Source organism: Neovison vison, chromosome 2, assembly GCF_020171115.1.
Source record: "Neovison vison isolate M4711 chromosome 2, ASM_NN_V1, whole genome shotgun sequence".
Lineage (NCBI taxonomy): Eukaryota > Metazoa > Chordata > Mammalia > Carnivora > Mustelidae > Neogale > Neogale vison.
Genome location: NC_058092.1, coordinates 16,905,887 through 16,921,565, shown reverse-complemented (window position 1 = coordinate 16,921,565; position 15,679 = coordinate 16,905,887). Strand labels below are relative to the sequence as shown.

General features: G+C 41.2%; 1 protein-coding gene across 2 annotated transcripts in view; it reads right to left on the bottom strand.

The window, feature by feature from the left end:
• The window catches only part of KDM1A (lysine demethylase 1A), a 60,305-nt gene that overhangs the window by 5,802 nt on the left and 38,824 nt on the right, over positions 1-15,679 (bottom strand). For both annotated transcript variants that reach the window (XM_044237402.1, XM_044237403.1), the window contains 6 exons: positions 7,238-7,380; positions 6,780-6,870; positions 5,401-5,535; positions 4,574-4,647; positions 3,536-3,647; positions 306-438 (listed from right to left, as the gene is read on the bottom strand). In XM_044237402.1, coding sequence (XP_044093337.1) covers positions 306-438; positions 3,536-3,647; positions 4,574-4,647; positions 5,401-5,535; positions 6,780-6,870; positions 7,238-7,380 — 688 coding nt within the window. The remainder of the gene's footprint in view (positions 1-305; positions 439-3,535; positions 3,648-4,573; positions 4,648-5,400; positions 5,536-6,779; positions 6,871-7,237; positions 7,381-15,679) is intronic.

Here is a 15,679-nt window from a genome sequence, read left to right as displayed (position 1 = left end):
AAAAAAAAAAAAAAAAAAAAAAATCCAAACTCACCGGCAGTTGTTATATCAAAGTAATTCACACACAAATTGGAAACTTGCCTCAATTTTTTGATTTACATAACGATGGATCAGACTGCCCACAGGCTCTACAGGTCAATCCTTTTGTCATTACAAATTTTCAAAATTACAAGTCATAGTTTATATGATACAACATTTTATCAGGAAATGTACCTAATGTTTTTTTCTGTAAGTCAAACTCAACAAAAGATTGATACCATGTTTCAGAGTAAGAGACTTATCACCCCAGTGAAGCAGGGACATACCCGAAGCCGTGTAGCGAACCTGCCGCACCGCTGTGTTCAGTTTAATGTCTAGGCCTTCCGCTAAAGCCACAGGGACACACGAGTAGCCATTCCTCACTGTCAGGTGGCTGCCAGTAAACTCAAAGTCATCATCCTAAAGAGGACAGAAAAGTCCATCCATATTTCCTTAATTTATGCCATACATCCTGAATTCTGTAAGATTCACACTGAAAAACAACTGTTTGTGGAAAACAGTCAATATTCTAAGGCAGAAATCAAAGAACCACCATTCAGTATTCGGTGACAGCTATCCCAGGAAACTAGAGGGAGAAGACAAAATGCTTACATGTCCCTAATGGCCATCTCTTCCCTAGATTGAGTTTTCTCCTCACAGTCTCTCACCCAACCCCTCAGGCGGATTACCTGGGGGGGGGAGGGGGATCTCTCGGAGAAAGAGGATTCAATAAATTCAGATGTTTGGCTTTTGAATGCACTACAGATTTGGTAGAATATCAGATTCACCACCCCAATTACGTTTTCTTTTACCTGAGAGCAAAATCAGTTTTTATTTCTTAAACTTACAGATTTGAAGGATGAGGAAGGCTTCCAAAACTAAAAAGTTACTCAAACTAGATAAAAACAATCTGGGATTATAAAGACTGGCCCAAGAGGCTCCCTATAGTAAAGAAGTCAGCATTTGGCCTGGAAGGAGTCCCAAAATGATCTTACTACTTTGAATTTACTGAAAAATTTTCTCTGTAGAGAAATTTCTCTGTAGAGAAAATTTTGAAGGCTAGTCAGTATTTTCTAATCTCATGAAATTTCTGGAAGAAAACAAGCATGATTCTTTTGAATTAGATAAAAATATTGGGTTGGCAGAACTCTCACTACTTAGTGACTGATTCATCTGCTCCCCATACTGATCAGTTCAAATCATCGACACCCAGACTTTAATAAGATGACGAATGGATATATATATTGAAACTTCAAATGATAAAATCAGTGATGAGGGTCTAATTTAGTAATACATGGAAAAACAATAGCAACAACTGTAATTGTCTATTCTGTAACTGGAATTCTGTAAGATTTTTACCACTAATAGGCCCAATCCTCACTCTAAGTCAAACACTAAAGAATATGGAAGTATAACCTAAAGATTAAGAATTCGAACTAATTTTATGAGCAAATGTACAATGGAAATGAAAATACGTGAGTAAAAGTCCAATATTTACTTCTGTAGTCTTAGGTCTGGTCAAAGTCTCAGATTTAGAGATTGAGCCATTTAATTTCTAAGAAGCTCTGTGACTTCTCACCAGGTCAAGAGTAACTCACACTTGCAATACTTAACAGTAATTTGACGAAAGACTAGTGTAAAACCTGTACACTGAAAACTGTAAAACATGGCTGAAAAATATAAAAAAAAAAAACTAAATAAATGGAGATATACCAATACCAATCAAAATCTCAGAAGGCATTTTTTAATAGAAACTGATAAGCTGATTCTAAAATTTTTATGGAAAGACAGAAGACCTAAAGTAGACAAAAGGATTAAAAAAAAAAAAAAAAGCTGAAGAACTTACATTACCTAATTTCAAGACATACCATAAAGGAACAGTAATTAAGACCATATGATAGTGGCATGTGGACAAATGAGTGAATAGAAGGAATAACCATGAACAGCATCATACATGGTCAAGCGATTTTCAAAAAAGGTGCCAAGACAAATGAAGAAAAAGGATGATGCTAGAATAATTAGAAAACCATATGGAAAAATATGAACCCTACCCTCTTATCTCATTGTACACAAAAATTAACTCAAAATGAATCAGAGACCTAACATTAGGGCTAAGTCCATAAAACTTCAGGAAGAAAACAAGAGAAAATATAGTGATCTAAGTTTAGACTTTCAGGATACAAAAAGCACAAAGCTTATAAAAGAGAGTTGAGGAAATACGAAGTTCATAAAAATAAAAAGTTCTGCTCTGTGAAAAATACCATTTAGAAAAGGGGGGGGGGAACCAGAAGAAAATATTTACAAAACAAAAATCTGACAAAATATATCAATGATCGAAGGAACATAATGAACTCTTACACAATTCAATGAGAAGACAACTAGATTTTAAAATAATGGGTAAAAGATCAGGGGCGCCTGGGTGGCTCAGCGAGTAGAGCCGCTGCCTTCGGCTCAGGTCATGGTCTCGGGGTCCTGAGATGGAGCCCTGCATCGGGCTCCCTGCTCAGCGGGCAGCCTGCTTCCCTTCCTCTCTCTCCGCCTGCTTCTCTGCCTGCTTGTGCTCTCTGTCAAATCAATCAATCAATCAATCAATATTTAAAAAATAAAAAATAAAAAAAAATAATGGGCAAAAGATCTAAACAGACTCTTCAAAGAACTGACACACAAATGGCCAGTAAGTACAAGAAAAGGTGTTTCACATCACCCATCATTCGGGAAATGCAAATTACCACCACAATGAAATGTACTATACACCCATTAGAATGGCTGAATTTTTTAAAAACTGCCAGTACCAAGTGTTCATGTGGACGTGGAACAGCTAGAACTTTCAAACACTGCCAGTGGGAATGCAATTTGGAATAGTTTGGAGTTTCTTATAAAGTTAAAAATCTACACTTAAGACCCAGCAGTCTCACTCCTAGACATATACCCAAAAGATGGATGTGACCGTTCACAGCAGCTCCAGTCACTTACAGCCAGAACGCCTGGAAGCAATCCGAGTGGCCCCCAGCGCGCCCGCGACGGACAAGCCGTCTCCAGCGCACCACACGACAGACTCAACGATGAAAAGAAACCAACCACTAATATGCCAACAACACACGTGAATCTCAGCAACTCTGCTAAGTGAAAGAACTTTAAGACACACGAGGCTATATTCTGTATGGTCATATGCCATATGGTTCAATGTAGAGGCAATTCAAGGAAAATTAAAACTACAGTGACAGAAAGGAAATCAGGGGCCGTCTTGGGCCAGGAGTGGGAGGGCTGGGGACTGACTGCAAAGAGGCAAGGGAGAACCTTCCAGGATGGAAATGTTCTGTATCTTGATTATGGTGGTGATTTAAGACTATGTACGTTTGGCAAAACTTGAACTTGTTTGCTTAAAATAGGTAAACTGTACTGTAATGTAAATCCTCTCTTAACAAAGCTGTTTAAACACACACACACACACATTAAGTTTCTCCTAAGACCCCTCTCAAAGACACATGCAACAAAATAAATGATAAAGGAATTTTACCTGGTCCCAGTGTTTAAGGGAGAGTGTAGAGAGAGGCGTAGCATTAGCAAATTCAAGATTTGCAAAATGCCAATCAAGTATTTGTCTGTCTCTTGAGGAGAGATACACGTCACTGCAAAATGAAAACAGACAGGCACAGGTCACTAAAGGACTACTATCCTCAGTGGACGGATGGAGACCATCTCAGTAACAGGAAACCTAAGCCTGGTACTGTGTGCCTTATACAAAGAAATCACAAGTCAAAAAGTAGGACCTTATCTGTCTCATAAACTCCTTTATTACTGATGCCGAGAGCAGAGCCAAGCACACTACCTAAAGCAAATTACTATCAGGCTTCATTTGCGTGGGGGTGCGGGGGTGATGGAGACAAGGCGCCTGAGGGGCTCAATTAAGCATCTGCCTTCGGCTCTGTCCTGATCCCAGGGTCCTGGGAATGAGTCCCACGTCCGGCTCCCTGCTTGATGGAGAGTCTGCCTCTCCTTCTCCCTCTCCCCCTGCTTGTGCTCACTCGCTCTCTCACTCACTGTGTCAAATAAATAATTAAAAATCTTAAAAAGAAAAAACTTCTTCCTATCAGTACCTGGCATTATAAAAGCTTATTTGTTTTTATAAAGAAAGCAAAAAGAAAATTTTTTTTTAAAGCAAGAGTGGGTAGCATCCCCAGCTCCAGAGTAAAATACTGGAGGCCAGATGCACCATGGAGCACAGACAGTACCAGCATTTAAGTTCTCACTATCAAAAATCCAGTGGAAACCAAGTAGAATACTTTCCTAGTCCTCAGAATTAGGGGAATTTAAAGCAATACCACCTTCTATTCCACTCACAGGAAGACGGTATATTTTATTCAAATACTGTATCTTACAGAGAAAGGTTATCTTTTCAAAACCAAGTGTATTTAAATAAGACACTCCTACCCATTAAAATCACAATCCATTCACTGGACATAAATAAAAGCCCACAGTGCTTTGTAATTTTCCCTCTAAATATGACAGAGAACCGCAAAAGCTATCCTTCTGAACATTTGTGTGTTTTCCTCACCTTGGGGGATTGGCTTCCAATTCTTGAAGTTTTTCTTCTAGCTTTCCTTGTGTTTCAGCTAATTCGTCATATTCCTGGTAAAATTAAGAGAACTGGGTTGATCTTACTGGGTCAGAGACCAATCTCGTTTATACCTCCAAGTGTAAGGCCTGGACCACCTCCCTGTCCAGGTCACCTCTGCGGTGTGCCTCGGCTTAAGGCTGGATCAGGGCTCAGGGATGGTGGTTCTCGGAGACCAGTTACAATGTGAGCCCGGAATGAAGGCAGGACGCAGAGGAGGGAGAGGGCGTGCAGGAGGAGGAGATAAAGGAAGACTAGCACACTAGTGCGCTACAAAGAAAGAGTGAAAAAGACCAGCCACTATGACTTCCTGTGCATTTTCCATGTCCCTAGCACAGGATAAAGCATTTTAGATCTCTTACAAAGGAAAAGTATTAACACTGTGTCACAGATGAGATGATTACGGAATCTAAGATCCCACGGCTGAGAGATACTAAGGGATTCCGCCCAGAGAGTTCTGATACCAAATGACTGCAGTCTATGTTACTATTCTAAGCTGACAGGGACAAATATGACAGGGAGCTACACTGAGATGTAAGTAAGTTAAAGCACAAGACGGTGAAAACAAGGAGAAATTCTGCAGAAAAAGCAGATCTCAAACCACACTAGCCCATTCAGTCCCCTTGGTTCCTGTGTATTAAATCCTCTTCTTCCTACCACAGGCACCCGTGATTGGTCAGTGGCTCTCCCTTTTCCAAAGCTGCCCAGATCTATACTCTTTCTTAGGATTCCAAGGAAAACCGTCCAGGCAAGTATGAATACCCCACCTTGCACAGAGCAGTCAGATCTCTGTGTTTGCTTTTCACTAAGAACTCGGCAGTGATATCTCTGGGTGGCTTGACCTCAGATGCTTCTTTGTATTGCTGATGGAGTTCTTTAATTTTCTCTTTCAAATTTACCATCTAAGAAGGAAAAAGACATATTTACCATTTCGGATAGTGACGTAAGTCATCTCCAAACCACATGTGTCGGTTCCCCCTAAACTGCTAGTATACCTAAACAGGATACAACATGAGGTCCTTGAAACTCTTCAGTACCTCTTCTACATCATGACATTTTAGAATAGGAAAAAAATCCTATACAGTTCAACACAGAGGAATCACACCATTCTCAGAGAAGTAAGATCATCTCTGCCTTCTAAAACAAACAGAGAACCAGGAGTGTTCCATTAATTTAAAAATGTGTATGTATGTGTATGTATATGTGTGTGTGTATACATATATATATATGTATATATATATACATATAAAATTCTAGGACAAAGCACCACTTAAACTTATTGTTTTGGGGAACAAATGGTCATGATTTGTTTTCTAAATTATGTAAAGGCTATACCACCACACAGAACCTTCCAGAGCCATTCCTAATGCTAGCCCCTCAGCTTTCTGGTGGTACTGGGCCCCACAGCTATCCTGCCAGCTGGCTGTCCTCCAGCCTCTGCTCAATTCACACGTGCCACACACAGTCCATGAAGAAGTTGGGCACAGACCTCTTCTCACTGGACAGGAGGAAGAAACAAAGCACAGTGAGAGGGTGAGGCAAGAGTATGGTCACAAGATGCACCCAGATTTTGCATTAAAAGCTCCCCGCAAGGGCCGTCCCACTTCATGTTTTCTCCCTAAGCTGACACTACAGTCGTAGCTGGCAGGATCAGGAGAGAACCAAGTGGTTTCCCAGTCTGGAACCAGGCCTCTGCGAAGTGGTGGGAAGAAGAGCCCTCAGCAGACACACCACTGAGGACTATCCCCATAACTGGCACCTCAAGCGAAGTAATTACGGCAATGAATTATGGTCCCGGATGCAGACTTGTCATCCTCCTCAGTGGGAATTCGACCCCGGCACAGCTGATCTGCCTCTCATCACAGAAGCCAGCAGAGGGCACTGGGCTAGCTTTGCCAAAGGGAACCTGACACAGGAAAGATCTACTTCCCTTGGCAACAACTTGCCAATAATACCATACTGAAAGACGGACAGATAAAACCATGTCTTTTATTAGTCACTTTTTTTTTTTTTTTTTAAATAATGAGTCCCAGCTGCGTGGGCCTTCTCTCCCCGCAGAGGGAAAAAAACAAAACTGGAAAATTTCTCAAGCCCCCGCAACCCGCACTAATACATCTTCAGCTATGAAGAAAATATAAAATCTCACCTTATTAAGAAGTTCTTTCAACTCCTCTTGAGTCTTCACTATCTTCTTCCAATGCTCAATTTGTTCATCTTTGACATGCTTTTCTTGTAACCTAAAATTGGGAGACAATAAATACGACCTGGGCACACAGCCAGCTTTGCAGCCCAAGACAGGAACGCATCAAAAACATTCAAGGACATCAAAGCCCATTGAAATTTCTAATACTTTGGAATGAGAAAGATGGCAGGTGGCAAATTATTTTCTTGGCTATATAGTTCAATACCATAAAAGCTGTGAATTTTAGAACTGAGAGGGGTCTTAAGGATCATTTTTAAAAATGGTTTACCTTCGAGAGTTCATTAATTCACATGAAAATATGTGAAAACTAGCTCAAATAAGGCTTGCTGAAAACATCAAAGCATAAACAGCAAATCTCTACGTAGAATTCGCTATACAATAAGCAGTATCAAAGTACTTACTGAATGACGACTTCCAGTGCCTGGCCAAGGGACACAGGCTTATTATTGAGGACATTGAAGTCTAGCTGATGACTAAGGTAAGATGTAGCTTCTAGCAACCGGTTAAACTCTTGCTCTACCATTTCATCTTTTTCTTTAGGAACCTGAAAATCCGAAGTATAGCAGAGTTGGTCCTTATAATAAGACTGAACATAATCATCCATGAAAACACAAATGCTCCACAGTTTCAAAGGTCAAAATATGCACCTCAAAGGGGGAACCTTTGAGGACAATGATGCCAACTTTCTTTTCTATGAAGTGGTCAACTCCATTGAATGAGGTATGAAATGTTTGGTCCTGATATTTTCTATGCTCCCAATTTTGGCCTCCAAGCTGGCACTCCACCTCTATTAATGGCCACAGGATTCACACTGGTGCTAGCTGGTGCTAACTGAAGTCGCATGGGGCACAAGGTGTCCTGGCGCTGACATGCACTGAGAGAAGCTGGGCCGACATGCAAACGACACACTGGAAAAGTCTCAAAGAACAAAAACTATGTCAACACACCTGAGGACCTTCCAGAAAAAAGGGCAGGATGTAAAAATAAGAAGCCCAAGGTATTGCCTTTCCCTCAAGATGAATTTTGGGTGGGAGTAGGAAGAGAGAAGTGAAACTCACGACGATGAGGAAGAACACAAGAGCACCTTCATGCTTCTGCAGAGTAACAGAGTGTTTTATGGCACCAGTTAAGTTCAAAGCTGAATGTCCGAAGTGCTAAGACTATGCGTGACTGAGGTACCAGGTCTGGCTCATTACTGTGCAGGAAGAGAGCAGACTGCAAAGCAGATCATCAAGCTGCAAGATCACATTCCTAGTCCCTGCTGTGCCCCTGCCTGTTGATACCATCAGCTGGTTGACACAAATCCCTCTGCTACTGCTTAATTCTAAAGGAATTCTAAAGGAAACTGCATCTGCAATTTTATTGCCGAATTCACAGCAGTAGCAAGAAGGAAAAAGCAAATCCAAAGCAAGTATGTCTAAAGCAAGCATCTCTTGCTAGAATAAACTGGGCATCAACTGGGAAATGGGATTCAAAATATGGAATTTCACTTTACAGCCAACCCAAAATTGGTAATAAGAAGACAGCATTAAAGAACATTCTAATAAACACTAAGGCCAAGGAGGAGTGATGTTTTACAATCAGGGGTAACTTGTGGATGAGATCACCACAGTAAGATTCTACCTCTCCTTTGAAATGCCTGCGTTTTTGTCCTTTCCAATTAAACAGACAATTTTTAAGGACCTAGTCTCTGCCCCTTCACTGAGGGGTCACATGAGTATCTCTACATGATGAGCCATGGTGTGGCAAAAGAATATGGCAAGAAGTATAATCTGCACCCAAAAAAGAAAGGGAAAAGAACTGCAACTCCCTTTCAGAACTGTAAATACGACACCGTAACTGACCCAAACAGAGTCACAGTCTAAAGCGTCAAATTCTAAAAGGCCAAAGATGGGAGCGATTAGGAAATCTTTATGAATTAGAGAATCCCCCTTGGCCTAAGAAATATAAATCCCTCAGAATCTTCTGGTTGAGAAATAAGGCAGAGAATCGGTCTTGGGATACTTGGTGCACTTTCTATACGAGTGGTACCTGAGACTTGGTGGATCAACACATCTGACCTACCCATTCAGCTCCATGGCCAAAGGAAGGAGGTCCTGGGGACATCCCTAACTGTGCTGATTACACAGCTATCACAGCTGACGGAAGAGACCCTTCTGTCAGGAATTGCATTTACTTTCTTGTCAGCTGCTTCTCCTCACTGATGTGATGGGTCATATGCAGAGCAGCTCACAGCAATGCTGAAATTTTGCTCAGTGTGATTCCTGCAATGATGTTACCAAAGATGGTTCCAGAAACTCCAAATTTGGTGTTTCTTTTAAAAAAGGAAACAACTGCATTTTTAACGTGAGAGCTATACAGTTATGAGATCTGAACTGATCCCAGATGCAGTGTGCATGACTGCTTTTCCTAGAGTACAAATAGCGATATTTCTATGTGTGGCTTCAAAAAAGCCTAGCAAGAGGATGCTACAGAAGCAAGAGGGACCAGATCACATGTGCCTCTGCAACAGGGCAGAATGTGTCAATACACAGTGTGCAAATGGTACAGATTAAAGCTCTCCCAGTGTCAACCGGATGACTTGCTTCAGACAAGCTTTAATCTTTGTAGCTAGGGTGACAGTCACATAGGGAAGTTCATATTGAAAAAGTACGCAGCGCTCAGGCTCAGTAACTGGGGTCCAGGGTGTGTGGTAGAGAAACATTTAAAGGGACACTGTCAAGGTTAGAGGGACCAAATTTGACCTTTTGTTTCTTCCCTCTGTTTGCTGAGCAGCCCACTTGATTCGTAACACTTTCCCCTTTAGTCCACCCACACCCCACCCCACAAAAAACCTTTTTACATGCGCTTTCAATGACAAAAACTCAAATGGCACAGCCCAACATATAGGCGCAACTCTACAACAACAAACCAGTGTGAATGTATGATGGAGAGGATCTTTGGAAGGGAAAGATCTAAGTTTCAAGCTTTTAATGGGTTATTGTAAACAGTGAAGAAAATGATTTGAAAAATTATTAAAAAAAAAATACCTTGACAGTGTCCTTTTAACCAGTGCAGCAGAGAGAGAAATAAACTGTAAATAACAGCCCAACAGCCACGTCAAATTTAGTTTCGTATGACAGCAGTAAAATCAAGGCTTTAAACACACAGCATGACAGAAGCATTCTGTTAGCTCGGAAGCTGCAACCACGAGAGAAACAAGGAACAAACTGTATAGAAACCGAAATGGGAAAGTCAAGGCACAGAAATGGGCAAAAGAAAGGCAGTTTGCAGGGTGGGGTGTGAGGGTGGGGAAGGGAGATGGTGTCAGAAAGCAGTGAGGAATAAAGCAAAACTCAAGAAAAGAGAAAAGGAAAAACACAGAACAGTAACAGGAACAACAACAACAAAAACAAACAAAAACCAAACAAAAAGATGACGGCTCATCGGACAGACACCAGGAGGGCAGGCTGTGTCTCTGGCCGGCTGACTGGGTCCCCTGCTCTGACTGGAGACTCCACTCTCCAGAATACAAGAAGAGTCCTGAGGCCACACCCATTTTCCACCTAGGTAAGCAAATTTTAGGACTGCTGACGAAGAGCCCAGGGATAGCTTTCAAACCTGGATTTTAATCCCATTAACTTCAGAATCCCACTTTGAAATTAAAATATTTGGAAAATAGCAAATAGTTATCCGTTAGGAAACCAATACTGGGGAAAAAACCAAAATGTATTTTTGGTATTTTTAAATCTTGAATCTGTTTCTAAAATTAAGCTGGTCAGGTAGGCTCTATTTGACATACTCACACAATGAAAACAAGTTTAGCAACTGACTAGCCCCTGAGCACTTCTTAAGTACCTGTTTCAGGTCACTGCCCTCCCCTTGGTGAGAACCCCTGAACTGTTAGTTCCATAAATAATTATGGAAAGGAGCCGAAATACTGGCAATCTTTAAACACAAGTCGCAATAATTTTCACTTTTACCTGACTATTCTATGCTAGCTTCTCAAACTACATCCTGAGAAAGGAATTCAGCAAACGACTACCGGGGCTAAACAGCAGGTTTGCTGGCAGCTGGGTTTCTATGGCATACTGAGAACAGAACAGCAAACTAAGAAGGGAAAGTATCTTTAATGTTGTTCTCTAGCAAAGACTCACAAAAAGGATATTAATGAAACAGACCTTTTTTGAAACAAATTTTGATTATGACTTTTCAGAGCCATTTATTTCTCTATGAAAGACTCCGAACAGTTCCTTCAAACTAAGAATCTGGCGTGTCCCACTGCTCTAAACAGGTACAATGCTAAGTGCTCTGGTCCTGTAGAGAGGACATGGAGCATCCCTGAGCATGGGCGGGGAACAGCAGCCTGGGTATGTAGCCCATGCAGAATAAATATAGGGAGAGCCAAGTGATTTTCTGGACAGGGTCCTAATCCTACAGGAAGTCATCTCAGAGGAAGGACAGCTCTCCTCAGTTCTACCTCTGGTTACATTCTATCATCACAAACCCTTTAAGTCTTCAAAACCCTGTCCATTTCTCTTGTTCCCAGTGTGCATAAGCTCTCCAGCAGCACAGCAAAAGGGAGTTAGGTGCAGCTAGGTTCCGGGCACCCGAAGGCTGGAGATTTAGCCAGAGAAAGCCTCAGGAAGAGTTACGCAATGAAAAACAGCTGTAATGGCCAAATCTGACCAACAGAAGCTACAATAAATCTATCTCTCCCACTCCCATGCTCTTCTAGAATTATGATAAAATGAAAGATTAAGATTAGTTCCTTTGGGGGGCACCTGGGTAGCTCAGTTGTTAAGCGTCTGCCTTCAGCTCAGGTCACAAGCCCAGGGTCCTGGGATCGAGCCCCACATCAGACTCCCTACTCAGTGGGAAGTCTTGCTTCTCCTTCTCCCTCTCTCTGCCTGCCACTCCCCCTGCTTGTGTGCTTTCTATCTCTGTCAAATAAATAAGTAAAATCTTTAAAAAAAAAAAAAAAAAAAAAAGTTTAGTTTCTTTGGTAAAACCTGGAAGAAAAATTTACATCTGAAGTCTCTGATTCAGATTCTCAAATAAAGGAAATGAGATAGGCGATTATCCTTAAAGGCAGAAAAAGGACAACAGGTATATCCTTAATCCAAATAAAATTCATTGTGACTTCATAAATGTAGACAGTTGTCCACCCCCACATTCTCATTTCATCAGAATCTTTTAGGGGATATAAATAACAGAGTTCTCTAAAGCAGTAACTATGCTGCGTGGAGACAGCACACACATGTCCAAGCAGTTCACTCTAGCAGTTTCTAGCGCACAGCAGAGGTGCTCTGTAAATTCTTATGAATGAATAAATTAGTAAAGTTTAGAAAAGCAAAGTCAGCATTATAATTATATTTGAAAGGAAAGTAACTATTTTGCAATTTTAGGAACACTGAAGGCACAGTATTTTTACATTGATAAAAAGCAGGGATTGGAACATTTTAAAAGGTAGAGAAAAACCACCTTTAAAATACCAAAACTCAGGGTGCCTGGGTGGCTCAGTAGGTTAAGCTTCTGCCTTTGGTTCAGGTCATAATCTCAGGGTCCTGGGATGAAGCCTCACATCGGTGGGGGGGGGGGGGTGTCCCTATTCAGCGGGTCATCTGCTTCTCCCTCTCCCCCCCCCACAGCTCATACACTCGCACTCAAATAAATAAAATCTTAAAAAAAAAAAAAATACCAAAACTGTTTCCACAAAGGAATAGGAAAACGGAAAGGGCCAGCAGGCCTCTGTCAAAAGTGTAACTAACCTAAGCATCATTCCATATGAGTGCAAATGACAACCTGCTGAATTGAGGTAGGTAAGGAGTATACCCAATTAATGGCCTTCGTAAAAGGCCGATTACTTGAAAGGCACTCTTTACCTTTCAAGTGTTCTTTCTTCCTCCTAACAGATGAGCTATTCCCAAGAAGAAAATCAAGATCTGTTTTCTCCAAGTTGTTACTGAGTCTTTGGGCCTCATGTGGTAAAAAAACAAAACAAAACAAAGACTACAAAAAAAACCCAAAAAACAAAAAACCCAACTCCCTCCCCTCAATGGAGACCAGAGATTTTATAATGCAAAATACTATAGAACTGAAGTAATTTGATTAAGATGCTGTTTCATTACTCAAAAAAGCCAAAACAAAACTAGAATTTAAAACCCCTGAGTTACTAGTTCTCTAGGAGATATACTGAAAACATTTACCCCATCTCCCCGCCAATCCATTTTTCAGTCTCCTCACTGATGACTCCCAAAATAGTCCTGAAATATGAATTACCCTATTTCCCAACTATCTCCATTTCCAGCTAAAGCTGATCACTGCAGAGTTCAGAGTATAACTCCAGCATCAGTCAGTCTGAGGGCAGCTGCTGTGTTAGCTCTGCTTTTACAGGTTTAGAAGATAACTTCTACTTATAGGGACATCCTATATTAGAACCAAATAAGAAAGCCCTTGTTCTAGTCATCTGGAGCCATAAAAGCACCTTCTGTCAAAAACAAACACAAAAGCTCAACATTCTACCTGCCAGCGCTGGAGAATAAGGAAGGGAACTCACCCAGGGATTCTTTTGATTGTGTTTAAAACAATAACAAGGTAACAGAACAAAAACCACTTGCTGTGCGATTTTTGTGTGTGTACCAGCCAAATGACTAGGTTTGGTGACAGGTCCTAAAGACAGTATTACAAAAGGTTATTTGTCACTCTGGTTTAACTGCTGACTTTGTGCAGGATGAAGGAACGGATTTCTGTGTACTAACAACAGAACCATCGAATCACCCTCTTTTGCACCGAGGCCGTGCACGAAGAATGGAGGAAGACAATCCCATTTCATTCAACAGTTGATTAAAGAAAAATCAATGACTGAGTGAATATCCACTCTGTGGGGACAGGGCAGGGGGCGGGGTTTGTTGCCTCCTTAGAGTAACTATGAAAAGAAAGCTCTTGGAGAAGGAGACTCAGCTGATGGAAGTCACACAGGCAGCCGGATTGAATGCACTGACTCCAGTCCCCATCTTCTCTGAAATGTCAGCCAGATATGTAGCACAAGGACAGACACATCTCAGAGATACTGCAGGTCTGGTTCCAGAACACCGTAATTAAGTCAGTCAAATGAATTTTCTGATTTTCCGGTGCATATAGAAGTTATGTTTACACTGTACTGTAGTCTAAGTGTGTAACAGTACTATGTCTAAAAAACAATGTACATGCCTGAAGTAAAGTAAAAAATGCTAACTATCAGCCAAGCTCTCAGTAAGTTGAATCACTGAGGACGTATTACCATAATAAGTAATAATGAAAAAAATCTGAAATATTGTGAGAATTACCAAAATGTGACACAGAGACAGTAAGTGAGCAAATACTGTTGGAAAAACGGTGCCGAGAAACTTGGCTCTATGCAGGGCTGCCATAGATCTTTCATTTGTATAAAAAGGCAGGGACCAATTTCTGCAAAATGCAATAAAGCAAAGCACAATAAAACATGTGTCTGTCAGGGAACCCGATCTGGGCTAGCAGGCAATGTATTCCGGGCTCTACAAATTACCGACTGGAGCGACCATGTCTGAGCTTTAGATGCTTCCCCTGCGAAATCAGAGAATGAAGTAACTAACCTACATACTTACTCTGCAGGTTTCCAAAGTCAAGAAACATATTTGTAATTATAAACAAAATTAATGGAACGGTAAGCTTTTAGTTCTTGTCCTATAAGCCAAAAGCCAATCTACTAGTTAAAAGAGTTGTCCATTTCTACTCTGAACTAGACTACAGAAACATTAACATGACTTCTTCTGTTTGATTAACTTAAGGTAAACAGAACTCAAAGCTGCAACAAATTTTCTCCTAAATTTGAGAGTGCTTGAAGAATCCTCCTCACCACTTGGCTATGGCACCAAATACAAACAAACTGACTTAGAGACCTCCTCTTGTAAAGATCAGAGTTGAGGGACAACTGCAAATTTCACCTGGAAAAATACTCCTGCGTATATAAAATGCTGAAAACTGCACACCACCTCAACAGAGGCTTCCTACAGTGCTACTCAAAGGGCTGGTCCTGGTGAGAGGATCTTATGCCAGATAATAACTGGAGCATCACTTCTTTTACTCAAGTCTTGCTATGCATCCCCACTTCCCCAAGTCATCATTTGAACTAGCAGTGATTGATGATGTAGTTAATTTTACATTCTGGCACAAACTATGTATTTATCTCATCCCGTACTGGTAACCAGAAGTTAGTTCATGAATTAGCAGCTGGTTGCGGGCTACACTTGAGAATACTGGTATATTATTTAGAAACGAACGTTTTAAAAATGTGTTAAAAGTTCCTCTAATACCAAGAAAGGAAGAGACAATTCCTCTGGATATTTCTATCAGAAAAGAACTTTTTACTGTTAGACTACATAAACCTGTTCTATATTCAGGAAAGTCTGAAGAAAAAGACAGTGTCTCAATGATCAGTGATATCCTTTGGCTTAGATTCCGTTACCTCTTGAGGACTACCGTAATACCCACTTCAGAGGCCTTGCTCCAGTGCAGTTCTGTACAGTTCCACCTGCCTACCTGAAACACCAATCTGGTCACGTTACTTCTCTTGCTCTCAACCCTCTGAGGTCCCAGCCTACATGTCAGCCCAGTGAGCAACATCCTTCACCCTCCACAGCAGTTTGCATCTCAGTCCCACCACTCTGACCCCACCCTCCTTCACAGACTTCTCTCAAGTCTGAAACCTTCCTCCACAACCACATTAAGTCCTAGGCCACCTTCACAAATGCTCTTTCCCTCCAAATCTCTCCTTGCTCTTGCCCCTCCCACTTTCAGAGACCTTGACTCTTTCTCTCTCCCTGGCCCCACTGGTTCTTTCAATG